Raw genomic sequence first — 14,752 nt, forward strand, 5'->3', positions numbered from 1 at the left:
ATCAACTTACTTCGTTGATTTCTAGGATGCCGCGTAAAGAGTTATCAGCCGTTTTCTAAGCGAAATCAGGACCATTGAACATCCCATGAACTTGAAGAGCACAGTGCGTTTCCTTCACGGTGTATTGCGGAGGGCGTTCCTGATGCCTACGCGCCATACGGGGATCCATAAAGTAACTTAAGGTGAGGCGGTCGGCAGTCAATATGCTTCTGTCAAAGTCGGTGTGAGAAAGAGAAGAAGAAAATAATAATAAAGATATTTATCGTCCCCTCTCGCCCTGTCTTGAACGCCGTTACACGGGAATGGCTGGGGAAGTGGATACCAGACTGTTGCACTCTTGATAAAGGTAAGGCACCTGACTCTTTGAACTCTTCGAAGTAATGGGTCTGCTCTCTTTGACTTAAAGACTATCGGAGGTCATCGTTCCTCGTTTAACTGTTAGAAAACAAAAAGGTTTTAGGTTAGGTTAGGTTTTAGTCTTTTCATAAAGCTAAGTGTAAGCTTAGCTTTATGAAAAGTTTTTGTATTTTTTATTTTTATAACGTATGTAGGCCTAAATGTAATTTATGAAAAACGAACGACGCTTAGCTCACGATAACTTAAAAGGATGCAACTAATTGAACACACATTTATCTTCAGCGGGTGAAGGTAAATTATCCTGATTTGAGGAACTTCTGAGGAACTGTAACCTATTCCATCTTAAAATGGCTATCTGAAAAATGTCTTCATAATTTGCTACGAAAGACATAAGTATTAATTATCAATAGTATGTCTTCCAAGTTGATCTCTCACCCCTTTAATCTCGCTCTGTAGAACAAGTACACCTGTACCTAAACAACATCTTTCTATGTACAGAGCCTCCTTATGATTCACAGTATCCTGGCCAACACATCCTTTCACTTTAGGTCTATTGGCATTTTAATGACATACAGCCAAGAAAATCCACTGCTGACCACCTTATTGTTACTTGATATTTTATTCCAACCCTTTTTTTTTTAAGAACATTATACTGATGACTAAATCTGCAAATATAGTCCGGAGGAGCGAGTGTATTTCCTGTCCAACAAAGACAGTCATCAGTTTGACAGTTACTTGGCCGAAGGCCTTACTTACAGTTGCTACAGTGGAAGTGACGTAGTGACACAGGTTCATAAGGATGGAAAGAGAAGAGAGTAATGTATTTTAAAGTTTTGCATCATGGCTTGGATAGATGCAGCTGGGACAGTCCAAGCCATTCATGCAAGAGCCTCTATAATTTTGAGTTGAATTATGTGGATTGATGGTGTCTTCAAATTCTGTCTAAAAGAGAAAGTCATAGTAGCACACTTAAGAAGCACGTCTCCCCAACAGACACCCAGCTATAGAGATATAGCTGAAACAGATTCCTAAGTAGCCCTGCACGCTGGTAGTTCATTAAAAGGACTAATAAACATTCTCATGAGCGTATGACAGAAACAAACCAAAAACAAGAGGGTTGATAAACTAAATAATACAATTGATCAGTATTCCAGAAGCGTACACCAAACGGCTCTTGCCAAGGCGGAATGTTCTTTCGTTGCCACAGGACCATCATCAAAAAGGCACTTGTCTTCTGGCGCTTTTCAAGGACGTCGATGGTTAAGCATGTTGGATGTGCAACAAGGCACCAAGGGTTCTTGTTCTCTTGTTATCCAAAGAATGAATGAATTTACATACAACGTACAGTATTTATTCTGGGAAATATAGGTCAACCATAATTGGTTGACAGATATTTGACATGACGTAACGATAGATGGCTTGCTTTTCTAGTTTCTAGCTTTTGGGGTTGCAAGATATGTATTCTATCAATCTATCAATATTAAATATTATGTAAAACAATTAGTTGATCTCTCTAAATTGCCCTGCATGAATGAAATATCAATAAATATACATTTGAAAGCATAAGATGTAGCTACAACACCCCCATATCTACTATTAAAACTTGTTTTAGCAGATATTAACTCTTTAAAAAGTTTTTTATGGAAGGTACATTTTTCACCTGCACATAAAGATACACCCTCATCCTGGGACATTTCCAGGAAAGACAATTCTCAATACCAAAGCCTATTTGAATAAAACAAATAAAAACAACTTTGGAAATGGACAATGTTTGTTATCAGCCAAACAATTATATCCCCTTTTGCCGTTTGCTAGTAGTGTCACTGGGGGGATATGGGGGGGAGGGGAGGGCTTGTGAAGCATAATGCAGATGGATCTGAAAAGTAACATGTGATAAGCAGACAGAACATCCTGCATGTCTGTATCTCTGCACCTCTGTTGGTACTGAGCCAATATTTATCATCCTCCGTGACATGTGGGATCTACCAACACGTCCTCCGAGAGGGGGCCTATCAGAGCCCGCCTCAGACCAAAGGGAGAGCAGGCCCCGCCGTTTACCCCCCCCCGCTGAACTGTCACTGCTGAGCTCCAATCACAACTGCACTGTCACTCATCTCTGTGCACCTCAAAACTATTTTATCACGATTGTCCAACCTGTGCGTCAGTGACGAGTCTGTGTTGTCCACCATCAACAAGGCTTTTTTTGAATGGCCAACAAAGTGGTTATAACTGCCCTGATGTGATCCAAAGAGATAATCAGTAGTGGAAATTGAACCCTTAACCCCCAAGAGTGAGCAAAAGGGTGCAAAGCCCCCTCAGTTAAAATATTATATCCCGTTAGTTTTGTATCCATATTTCCTTTTACACAATCTTCCTCCTCTGTCATTCTCAGCCGATTTGTTGTGTCACAGCGCTTCATTCAGCCGGCTCTATTGCACACATGGCCGTCAAAGTTAGACATTTTACCAGCTGAAAGAAATATTTTGATTGTCCTTCCCGATTGAAGTGTGGGTTGAATTTGAACGTTTAGGTTTACTTTCAAAGTTATGTACTACAAAAACGAAAAACTTTCACTGAACAGATGAATCAAATATCTGAATCACAACTCTTTTGAATCAGGGTAAGAAGAGGCAGCTTGGTTGGGCTTGTATTATTTTGTAGCTTTTTGGAAACACGTGGAAATAATCAGTTAAGAAATCAGTGTAAGCTTAGACATTATTTCATAATTTCCATTGCTGCCCAGAAGGGGATGTGTTAATGTTTTATATGCTAGAATAGCTAATTGCTTTGCACTACATCGATGAGGGTTGGCAGATCTTGACCAATATTGACCTGGACCCTATCGTTGTCATTAGCAGCTTATTAGGGCACGCATGTGGCAAGAGAGCTCGATAGTGAATTGTCCATGTCTTTAAAGTGGTGCAGTAGCCTGTATTCTTTTTGAAGCCCACCTGCCGCCTGTTCTGCATTGTTTCCAGAGAAGGTTAAGATATGGATGAAGTATCCGTGACATCACCCATTGGTTTATGCACCACCATTATGAGGGTGTAGAGCTCGGAGTGGAGTGTCACCTATTTGGGAGGTTCTGGCAACAAGCAATGGAAACTTTCCATATTTTGCACATTGATGGCATAGCATGAAAATGACAAGCCCCTGAGATGCTAAACAAGGTAAAAAGGTATTGGCTTTCCAAAGAATGTGGACAGGTCCTTCTTTGTGCCTCCACCGCAGACCGCATGACGACAGTCAGCAGAAGTAAATGCTAGATCTTTCCACCCGATAGCAGGAGGCAAAATGGGCAGAGGCTTTCCCCCTCAATAGCCACCTGTTCATTCTTCCCCCCGCCTCCTGCTGCTTTAATAAAGGGTTGGTTTCAGGAGCTGTCTGGCCATCGCTGAGCTCACAGATATCACACCTTCAAGGGACTGATGCTGGGCGTCTGCTTCAATATGTCTGCTGTTTATTTACGCCCTGAGAGGAAGCCAGCTATTGTTTGAAGAGTCTTGCCGCTCTCCCAGCTCCCGTGGCGGTCTGCGGTCTGCAACTTCCATCTGCTGACGTCTTAAGAAAAGAGCTCAGAGTGTCTCCTTCTGTCCAATGTTTTCCGGCACACTCCCTCTCTTGTTGTCCCGGGTTTATTTCGTCATTATCCATTTTGAGTACCACATTTATCTTGCCACTATTGTGTTGGTCCTAGAAAAACACAAATTCTTCTCCAGTCTCTCCGAAAAAAAGAATGACCAGGACAACCAGAAAATGTTCTTCCCTTGTTGTGCTGTATGAACAGTAAACTGCTGAAAATGTTTGCAACCTATCGATCCGACATACCAATCTGTAAATGTGCATATGTGCTGACTGTGCCTTTTTGTGTTTTCATAGGTAAAGCCAGAGTTAACGTAGTAGAGGTCAAGGAGATCCACTCCATCTTCAGTTCTGACCCTCGCATTCCCCTGACCACTACCCTGTTTCATCTTTTTTATCCTCAAACCAAGGATCAAAATGGTTCCTACAGATGAAAACACCACTATCTTCTCCATCATGGAGAACTGCACCAATTACACCAGCTCCACCAGCTCCACCAACTCCACCGATGCCGATCGAGAGATGGACACGACCAAGACGGTGGCTCTGTCCATAGTGCTGACGGCCTTCCTCTTCTGCGGCGTCCTGGGCAACATCCTGGTCATCCTGTCCGTGGTGTGCCACCGCAACCTGCGCTCCGTCACACACTTCTTCATCGCCAACCTCGCCGCCGCAGACCTGCTGCTCAGCTCCGCCGTGGTGCCGTTCAGCGCCGTCTCCGAGGTCCTCGGCAAGTGGGTGTTCGGCCGGGCCTTCTGCACCGCCTGGGCGGCGCTGGACGTCCTCTGCTGCACCGCCTCCATCCTCAGCCTGTGCGTCATCTCCGTCGACCGCTGCCTGGCCGTCACCTACCCCCTGCGCTACCCGGCCATGGCCACCGAGAAGCGGGGGCTGGCCGCCATGGTGGTGCTGTGGGTGGTGTCGGCGGGGCTGTCGGTGGTGCCGCTGTTCGGCTGGAAGGAGAGCGACCCGGAGGACGAGACGGTGTGCCTCATCACCGAGGAGCCGGGCTACGCCTTGTTCTCCAGCCTGGTGTCCTTCTACGTCCCGCTGGCCGTCATCCTGGCCATGTACTGCCGCGTGTACGTGGTGGCCAAGCGCAAGTCCCGCCGGAACCAGGGCGGCCCGGCCGGCGAGGGGCTGGCGCTCCGGATCCACCGCGGGAAGGCCCACGCGGCGGAGAAGGAGGCGGAGGAGAAGGCCGCCGAGACGGAGGCGTCGACGTGCGAGCGGCGCGTGCTGCTGGCGCTGAAGAAGTTCCTGACGTTCTCCCGGGAGAAGCAGGCTGCGAAGACCCTGGGAATCGTCGTTGGTTGCTTCATCGCCTGCTGGCTACCCTTCTTCCTGGTCTTGAGCATCGGTAAATATTCTGTCCCTATGTCTGTAGAGCACACTTGGTGTACTCTACAGACAAAATGTAATGTTTAGATTTAGCTGCTGAAGATATAAAAGACAACAGCAGGACATGGATAATCTTACAAAAGTCATTGTTTAGTTGATGGACAGCCACTGTAGATGAAGTTCAAATGGATCATTTGAGATGCATGAGCGAACATAATAACCAAAGTGACTATTTACCAAAAGGTAGCATTGCATTCTTTCACCCCCAATACCAGAGTTAATTCGCAGATCCCCCCAAAATACTAGCTTTATATATTATCTGTAGTCGTTTAGGCATTCACTAGTATTAAAAGGGGCCCATTTTACCACCAGGTGAGAGTGTGATTAGCCATTCAAATCAGTTTCAATATCTGCCCTGACATAATGAGATCAGGATTCGGAGCTGAATAGATCAGTCACAAGGGCAGGGCAGATTTAGAAACAGCTTGTACTGCCTAATTGTATCCACACCTGGTGGTAAAATTGGGGCCCTTTAATTACACACAGTTTTACATAATCCACTCTTCACACTCTCCCGGCAGACTCTATGATTGACTTCAGGGATTTAAACCGCTGGCAGCAGAACAGGGCGAAGACCACTCACTGGAGGAGGATTTGTTTTTGAGGACAGACTAAACTACTGCCTGGCCTTTCACACGAGGAAGGCTGCTATACATAATCAGAATAACCAGACCTTGTATGTGCTTTGGCTAGCATTCGCCCATGCTAAACCTCCTTTAGCGCCTGAAGGCTGGAATCCATCTTCAGGGGACCATTTAAGCATTCAGATTTATACAAATCTCTTGGCCGCCCAACAATGACAAACAAAAAGGCTCTCAAGTCTCACGCATTGGGCGTGAGACACACGCATTTCATCCGATGCACACGCCCACACTCCACACTTCGTATTTCTCACGCCCACCAGCTTGTGCCGCTATTTAACAGTGGAACAGGTAGGAATCAAATGGGTTCCGGAAATCCGGACACAATTCCAGAATTTCAAAATCGTCCGGGATTTTATTAAAGCCTCATACATGTTCACATTCAATTTGCGTTGCATTTCTCTGGGTCGTTCCAAAAACGAGAGCTATGCCACTGCCACTTCCCTACTCCGTTCTGTTCACTTTGCATTGGTGGAAGTGACTTAAGGGTTACCGTCATGTTTTGTATATATATATATTCTTAACATTATTGTTTTATAGGGACAAACATTAACAAATTTCTCCTACAGGGGATTGATAGAGTTGTTTCTATTGAACAGAAAAAAACACTTGGTCATACTTTACCACAGCATTGGCCTACTGAATGCCACAGATATATTTTAAGCATTGGACTGAATGCCACATAAATATTTATTTATTTTTCCCTCTCTTCTGATCTCCCTCTTGTCCTCTCATTTTGTTTTCCACCTCCCTATTAATTTCTCCTCTCCTCCCCTCCTCTGTTTTCCTCTCCTCTCCTCTCCTCTCTTCTCCTTTCCTCTTCGCTCCTCTCATCTCATCTTGTCTCCTCTCTGTTCTCCTGCCCTGCTCCTCTCATCTCCTCTCCTTACCTCCCCACCTCTCCTCTCTTCCCCTGTTCCTCTCCTCTCCTTCCTCGCCATGTCTCCTCTCCTCTGTCCCCCCTATTCTTCTCCTCTTCTAACTTCCCAACATCTCTTTCCTGCTGCTCTTGTCATCATCTATTAACTGCCTTCAAATTTTATTTTTGCCCGGAATTGCCCTCTTTTTGAGACACTTTAAAAAAATGTGGTGGACAAAATCACACTATGCCTGAAAAACTTGAGAGCCCTGTTGGTTAACTCCTGGGGCTACGAGTGTGATGTTATCAACGGGAAAACAAAGAGGGAAAACTTGGCTGGGAAGTTTTCTTCAAAAGAATCAAACTAGTGTATTCTCTTTTTATTGTATTATGTTTTTACTAAACATGTATAAACACATGCAGCTGGTCTGTTGGTCTGTGGGCTGTAGGTTCCATTAGGACGATTTCCAAAAAGAAAAGATGCAAGAAGTTATCTTTAGTATCCACAAAAAGCCTCCTATTTGGAAAAGGGTTGACATTTAAAGACAAATATTGCAGAACCAGTCTGGGCAACATTACGGTAATATGCTTTTTTTGTTTCCTTTTTCCAAGGGTCCTTCTTCCCATCATGCAAGCCGTCTGACACAGTGTTCAAAGTGTGCTTTTGGCTGGGCTACCTCAACAGCTGCATCAACCCCATGATCTACCCCTGCTTCAGCCAGGAGTTCAAGAAGGCCTTCCAGAATGTTCTGTGCTGCCGCTGCTTCCGCCGCAGGCGGAGGCCCACCCTTGGCCACTCCAAGAAGGGCAGTGGTCCCAAGGCGGGCCACATGATGGTGTTAAACACTCGGGGGTGCTCCCCTTGCTGCCGCCAGGGCCGGTCCACTTCGTCCGCTAGCGGAGGAAAGTGTGCTCGGTCACTTAAGGCCTGGTGCTTCTCTGCACACGACAGCAGCGGGACGCCCCAAAACGACCACACCACCACAACCAAGGGACAGGCGGAAAAAACCATGCAAGCCTCCCTGGAAGTGGCCGGTGATGCAGTGTGATCTAGCTATTACTTCTATGGTTAGAACTGCAACATTCCAGTGTTCAACCTTAAACCGTCGCCATTCCAGCGTGCGTTAACCAGACGGGCACTGGATTTCATGTTGCAGCAGCCAAAACCTGTCGAAGTGATTAGAGATCAGCCAAAGACCGCAAAGTGAATCGACAGTGTACAGTTCTTAATTGTGTATATAATTTCCCCTTTTTGGCGTTGTTGACATAGGCCTAACTCTGCTAATCTGTTGAAGTGGCTGAATAGCCTGCAGCAGAGTAATTGTTGATCATGTGTTTTAGTGCGTTCCTATATTGAATCGATGGACATCAATGATCAATGGGGGGGACTTCTTATATTAGGTAAAAGCACTGACTGAGAAGTATCGTAACAGACTCTTATTGATTTCATAATGATACATTAAATGATCTATCGATCATCCTGGGTTGAAAGCTTAGTTAAGAGGTGCCATTGGAAAGAGTAATCTCTGTTCACCGGTTCATGTAAACGACAGCGAAGCCCCTGGCCGGGAAACTAACCAAGATCTGACCTCGTACATATTCTCCTTGTCCTTCTGTGAACACTAAACAACTCCACTGATTGGTCTCAAGGTGAACAACATTGTGTTTTTCTCTAGTCTTATGTTGTGTCAGCAGTGTGAAGACAAGAGCTCTGTAACTCGATACCACGGCAAGTGATCTTAAAAGTCGTTTGGATAATGTGTTGCTCCTGTGTGACTCACTCACGTTCCAGTGATGAGGTGACTCTCGATCTGAAGTGCCGAGAGAGACGTTTTTTGTTTTGGCATGGTGTAATGAGGAAACAGAAGAAATGCATTGACATCAGTTGATGTAAAAGTGACTGACAGGCCTCAATATCAGAACAGTAGCCTCTGATGTCCAGCGTTGCCATGGCGATATATAATTTCCTCCACAAACAAACTATATTCGTCTCATACAATTGATCGTCACATTAAATCGACGACCAATATTATCATATGTCAGGGCATGTTTTGTATGTTATGGATAGGAAATTATTAACAAAGAGTTTGCAAGCGGAGGATCATACACTGGGAAAAGAGCCGGAACGCCCATCACACCCAGCGCCTGTTCTCTCTGTGAAGGCATCGCGCTTTACCTATTGCTCAGTCTTGATGTGGTCTTTAACATTCTAGGTGCACTGTATGATAGGCACACTGCTGATTGTTGCTTGAAAGCTTTTGTATTGATTGTTGTACAAGTGCTATATCCAATAACTAAAGATAGAATCAAAAATTTTACATTGTTTCCTTATTCTTCTTTGTTTCCTTATTCTAAATTCTAAATTATTCCTTATTCTTATTCACTTTTATTATTTTCCTGTTTGTTTTTTGTTAAGTGTATCTACACTGTGTAATACGATGATACAAGTTTGACTTTCACTACTTTGCAAGTTAAGGAATTTGTCTGGTTTGTTCAGACCCCAGGTTAAATGTTGAAATCGTCTAGTCCAAGTTTGTCATTTGGAATATAATGGACGTCAATGGCTCGCCATTATAGCCGTTAAAATATTTATTTTTCAAAGTTGAATGATTTAACACCATATGAAGAATCTCAAAAGGTAATCATGTACTACAATGTGCTAAACTTTGTTCGTAAAAAAATAATGAAAAATAATTGTGTTTGTAAAAAAAATAATTAACCTTTGTAAATGGTAAATTATAGCCACTTTATAATTTACACTTTACACTTTTATAATTTATGCTTTTTATATTATCTTTTTTGTTTGCCGAATTGTTTTGTTGTGTTTGTCTGGTCTTCTCCTTACTTTTAGCATTTTGTTTAGAATTGACCATAGCATAGTATTTATATAGTGTCTACTTTTGTTTGTATTTTGTCTTATTGTATTGTAAATAAAATAAATAAATAAATAAATGTAAAAATAATAATTGTGTTAAAATAAAAGGTGAAGGTAAATTGGCAATGTTAAATCTTGAAACAGTTTATGCAAATATACAGCTCTTTCCATGATCGTATTGATAAAGAAAAATGCTTGTTTCATTGATATAAAAAAATAAATAAATTAATCCATGAAGAAAAAAGAAGTTGATGAATTTTTTACATTATATATTTGGTCTCAGTCAAAAAATTTATTAATCTGAGAATAGGAAAGAGAAGAAATCAATGTAGTCATGTTACATTATACTTGCATTAGGCTTCACATTAGACAACACTAAATAATATGTGAGAAAGCCAAACAGTTATAGATAACTATGACCTTTCTCAAGTGGTTGACGACCTTCACACATGTTGTTTTGTTATTTCTCATAGAAACTACGGTTAGCTGCATAATTTTGAACATGCTGACACAAGTACTTATACTTAAATACTTATACTATAAACAGATGCCAGTCCCTCCAATACTTACGTGTCGTTGTCTTCGTGGGGAAAAGCAATCTTAGTATTTAGTTACTGTAACCTTATAACCTTAAATATTTAGAAGGGATATATTGCTGATGATGTACCATTGCTCAGAGCTCATCAGGCCTGTACACATTAGCTGGTAAAACGGGGTGTGGCTATTCATATGATAGCATCAGACTTGCCCAATATTAGTCCAAATATAATTTTTTTCAAGAACTTATTTTCAGGAGGAATCAATCAGTGTACTGTTCTAGGAAAACATTCAAATTACACACAAAATAGCACTCATATACATATAAATATACATAACATATAACGACAACTAACTATGTGTTAAGGTCGTCAACCGCTTAAGAAAAGTCATAGGCATATATCACTGGAAGGCCTGCTAGCGTATTATTTAATGTTATTCAATGTAAAGTATAGAAAACTGCTATACATACAAATATTTATATATATATATATATATATATATATATATAACAATGACAGAGGCATGTGATCACTCAGCAAACCCAACCTCGACATGTTCCTCCGACGCTAAAACCAGCTCTCTTGTTTACCAACTGCCAAACTACAACCTCTAATGCATTATCTGGTTCAAGTTGACAACCACCAAACTTGTCGAGGCGAGTATGTAAATAGTCCTCGAGCCATCTGCCGACGTGTGACTGAGCTCACTAAGTCAAGTTTACAGTCAAGTTTATTTGATCAGGCATATATCCTATGTACAATATGAAAGGGCTCGGCAGAAACTTCAGCTCAAGTTCATTTGGATAACATCCCCTAACCATTAACCCTAGGATTTGCGAGCTAATGTTCAAGAAATCAGGAAACAGGGAACAAGAAGTTTGCTCAAGCAAACGTAGCCCTATAAACCAGACTAGCACTTTAGGGTACTTTGAAGAAGGTCATATGTGGCAGGAGATAGAGCTTCTATTAAACAGCATTCCAACCGCACGATTCTTGATCAACGGCAGAGGCTTAAAAAAGAGGTTCAGTCTATGCTTGAGCACAAAATCGCTGAGGCAAGCATTAGCTTCTGGAGTTCTCCTTGTCTTTTGGTAGACAAATCTGACAAAAGTGATGGCTTTTGTACATATTTTTGTAAAAGTGAATGACGTCCCAAAGCCTCTCCTGGAGGATTGTGTTTCTTGTCTTGGTAATGGTAATTTTGGGCCAAGCTGGATCCTTTAAGAGGGTATTGGCAGATCCCTTTAACCTTTAAAGAAATAATTGATCATGCCAGATAATTCATACAGTCTACTGTTGATATGTGTCTTGTACCTGCTACCTTCCAGCTGTTGGTGACCACTGTCTTGTCTGGTCTGGCCGGTTGTCACTTGGGCTGAACCTGAATATTTACAACATCCGGATATTCATGAATTGGAAAGGTATCGTTTGATGACATTTATTTTTTTTAACGTTGAAGCATATTCGGGGACTACTGGTTAGGCTAGGTTAACTTTCGTCTGAATATCCCAGCTTTCAAACATATATGTAGGGCGCTAGACGTCCGAGAATGCTTCACATCTACGCTTCAGTTGAGGTAATAGCAGCCATCATCAGAATGGTCAAATACGGGACGACCAAATTATCATTCTTTAGTTTTGGGCATTCAACGTTTATTAGAATATTCTGGTAGCACTTTGACATCAGCTGTCCAGTGTCGTCCTCCCCCCCAACACACATGCAGTTAAGGTGTAAATCGTTTTAGAAGGGTTTTAAAAACGTATAGATGCTTTTTCAATGGTCAAACCAGTCAAAAAGAAGCAAGAAAGATATACCTACTAATAATAACGTGTTTGTATACTAAACATGAAAAAAACAGGAAGTGATACGTTTCTTTCTATGGCGATCCGTCCCCCACAGTGGTGCCAGTCACAGTGTGATTCATCACCTGGTATATCACCTGTATTCAAAATTGTGCACAATATTCGAATCACCTATTAGCTTTGTGATGATTGGAAGTAGCCCTATAGGCCTTTCACACATGCCCTGTAAACCGGATACTCTCCGGATTATACCTGCAGCGGCTGTATATGTGAACGCAAATCTGACCTGATTCTCTGGAGATGATCCTGAGGCTAGTGTGAAAGGCCTCCTACTCTCATACAGTGGAACTCATGCGAGTTTGGAAACTTGTAGGCTGCGATGAAGCTCTGCCGTAACCAAGTCAAACTCACACATTTTGGAGTGGATCCGAAGGTCAATGATTTTGCTATTTTGTGTTATTAAAAATGTGTTCGTGCCAGCCGACCACATTAAGCAGCTTGCCGCTTTGTTTGATTGTTTCTGCAGTGATTACGATTAATCTCTCAAAATGTGAGTTCGGCCAAGAAACAGTTATGTCTTTAGGGAAGGCTTTGGGCGGGGGTCAGACCGGTGCCAACTTTCTCACAATTGCTCTACTATTGAAAAATAGGCTTTTGCACTGATTTGGCATTGAAAGACTTTGAGGTGTATGTCGGTTTTTGTTCTCCATTGCAACACGGTGTTGGCTGACTCGCTGTTCGCACTTGAAGTTCTAATTCACTAAATTGTTGGGGGTGTTAGGCGCTCCGGCTTTGTGTTCCCTTTGCTTTGTCTCCCTCTACCTGTACCTCTCTCTGTACCTGTCTCTCTCTCGACCTGTCTCTAAAATACCAGTCATCATCAGAGACTACTACACTTTGTAGTAGTCTCTGTAGAAGTGAGCTGTCTGAGCACAACGGCCTGGTCACCGGGGGACACCGCATGGTAATACTGAAGACTCTGGGGGAAGATATCCATGATAGAATACACAAGGAACATCAGAGCTAACACCTTGGCTTGGTGGCTAGGGGTGTCCTCAAAGATCAAGCCAAGGGGTTTCGGTCATGTAAGTTGTGTTGTGGGCCGAGAAGAACAGAGCAGGGAGCTAAAGTTTGACGCAACCATCGAAGGCAGTGCCTGACACCGTAGGACTGAGAAAGGGAAAGAGAAAGAGAAAGGGGAAGATACTGCCTCTCCCAAGCAGCAGATATCCAGTAAAATGACAGAACACAGAGGGCCCAGGAAACGGTTAATCCCCTGCCAGCACTGAGGGCCGATACCTCACAGTAGGTCTGGAAGGGTCAGCCGGCCAGTGGAGAGACCAGACTTATGAGTGAGGATAGAACCCAGACCTGTGGTCACACAAACAGAGACTATGGTCTGAATATTGGTAACGGAAGAAAAGGGGGGAAGAGAGTGATTATGTCACCAGGGTGTTATGTTGAACTGAGGGAGAGCAGTTAATGTTTTACGAAAGACGAAACCTCCGTCTGGACATTGGATATTCTTTTGGTCAGTTATTTTGTTCAGTGGTTTCCAACATTTTGGATATTATTGAAGTTCTAAAAACGTCCATACATTATATACTCACTACAATGGGTGCCCGGTCATTCAGCTGTTCAGCACCCAGGCTCTGGAACTCCCTCCCCCCACACATAAAACCTGTTCAAACTCGCACACAACGTCTAACTGATCACTGTTTTGATTGTTTGTTTGTTTTGTTTTGTCTTGTTTTTGTTTTATTTATTTCTTATTTATTATGTTTATTTATTTATTTTTTCCACAATGTCTTGTTTTTTTTAAACGATTTATGATGACTATATGCTCTGTAAGGTGACCTTGGGTGTCTTGAAAGGCGCCTCTAAATTAAATGTATTATTATTATAGATAAAGCCTGTGAACAAGCCCGGGTCCTAACACACATACACTCCCCAGCATCAATCTTCAAACGCAGCGTATTCCCACTGAATCACAGAGAGGTTCATACACAACGCTGTCTTCCAGACGCATTTGTTTACAATATATTCATTGCACTTTATAGAGCTATTTGTTGTGTCATGTCGATTGACATATGTTGTCTTCCACCTTATATTGTGTTGTCTTCTTATGAGCTGTATGTATGTATGTATGTATGTATGTATATATATATATATATATATATATATATATATACTGTTAGAGGAGTCAACCAACTTCGTCTGTGTGGTCATTAAACGTTAAGTAAACCCCAAAATCACTTTTATTTGCGTCTCACAAACAGTTCCCTAATATCATTGACCAAAACCTATGATGTTGATGGGGAAGGGTATTGGGCGGCCATTTTGATGCCACCGCCAATCTTCACACTCAATGAAGTGCCCTGACTTCACATGGTAGCCTACAAGTTAAACAGCAAGTAAACACACGCTGCCGTCCTGGACTACAGCCGGGTGTCAACAACACGATACACCTATTTAGTGGTATGTGTCAACTTTTTAGGATGTCAATGTCATCATGTTAACCGTGTGGACCCTTTCACAGGCTTGTCAGGAGGGTCGATGGGATTGCAGAGATACCACTCGGTTCACCCCCTGCAGAATGTGTTAACATAGGAATTGGAATTTGTAATGATTAAAAAAAGGGGATCTGGGAGTCAAATGATATTGCTGTAATTATAATTGATTTATTATAATCTCTT

General features: G+C 42.5%; 1 protein-coding gene across 1 annotated transcript; it reads left to right on the forward strand.

Moving 5' to 3' along the window:
- The first annotated feature begins 96 nt into the window (after nucleotides 1-96).
- LOC132447889 (alpha-1A adrenergic receptor-like) lies at nucleotides 97-9,725 on the forward strand. Its single transcript, XM_060038900.1, has 3 exons — nucleotides 97-346; nucleotides 4,237-5,299; nucleotides 7,453-9,725. The coding sequence occupies exons 2-3, from the start codon at nucleotides 4,357-4,359 to the stop codon at nucleotides 7,887-7,889; spliced, it is 1,380 nt and encodes a 459-aa protein (XP_059894883.1). The 5' UTR covers nucleotides 97-346; nucleotides 4,237-4,356; the 3' UTR covers nucleotides 7,890-9,725.
- The last annotated feature ends 5,027 nt before the right edge of the window (nucleotides 9,726-14,752 follow it).

Source organism: Gadus macrocephalus, chromosome 19 (assembly GCF_031168955.1).
Source record: "Gadus macrocephalus chromosome 19, ASM3116895v1".
NCBI classification, from domain to species: Eukaryota; Metazoa; Chordata; class Actinopteri; order Gadiformes; family Gadidae; genus Gadus; species Gadus macrocephalus.

What these genes read in the sequence shown, in the direction of transcription:
- LOC132447889 (XM_060038900.1), top strand. Translation starts at nt 4,357, where the DNA reads ATGGTTCCTACAGATGAAAACACCACTATCTTCTCCATCATGGAGAAC. An exon ending in CTTCCTGGTCTTGAGCATCG is followed by an intron (nt 5,300 to 7,452) that starts GTAAATATTCTG and finishes CCTTTTTCCAAG; the next exon opens with GGTCCTTCTTCCCATCATGC.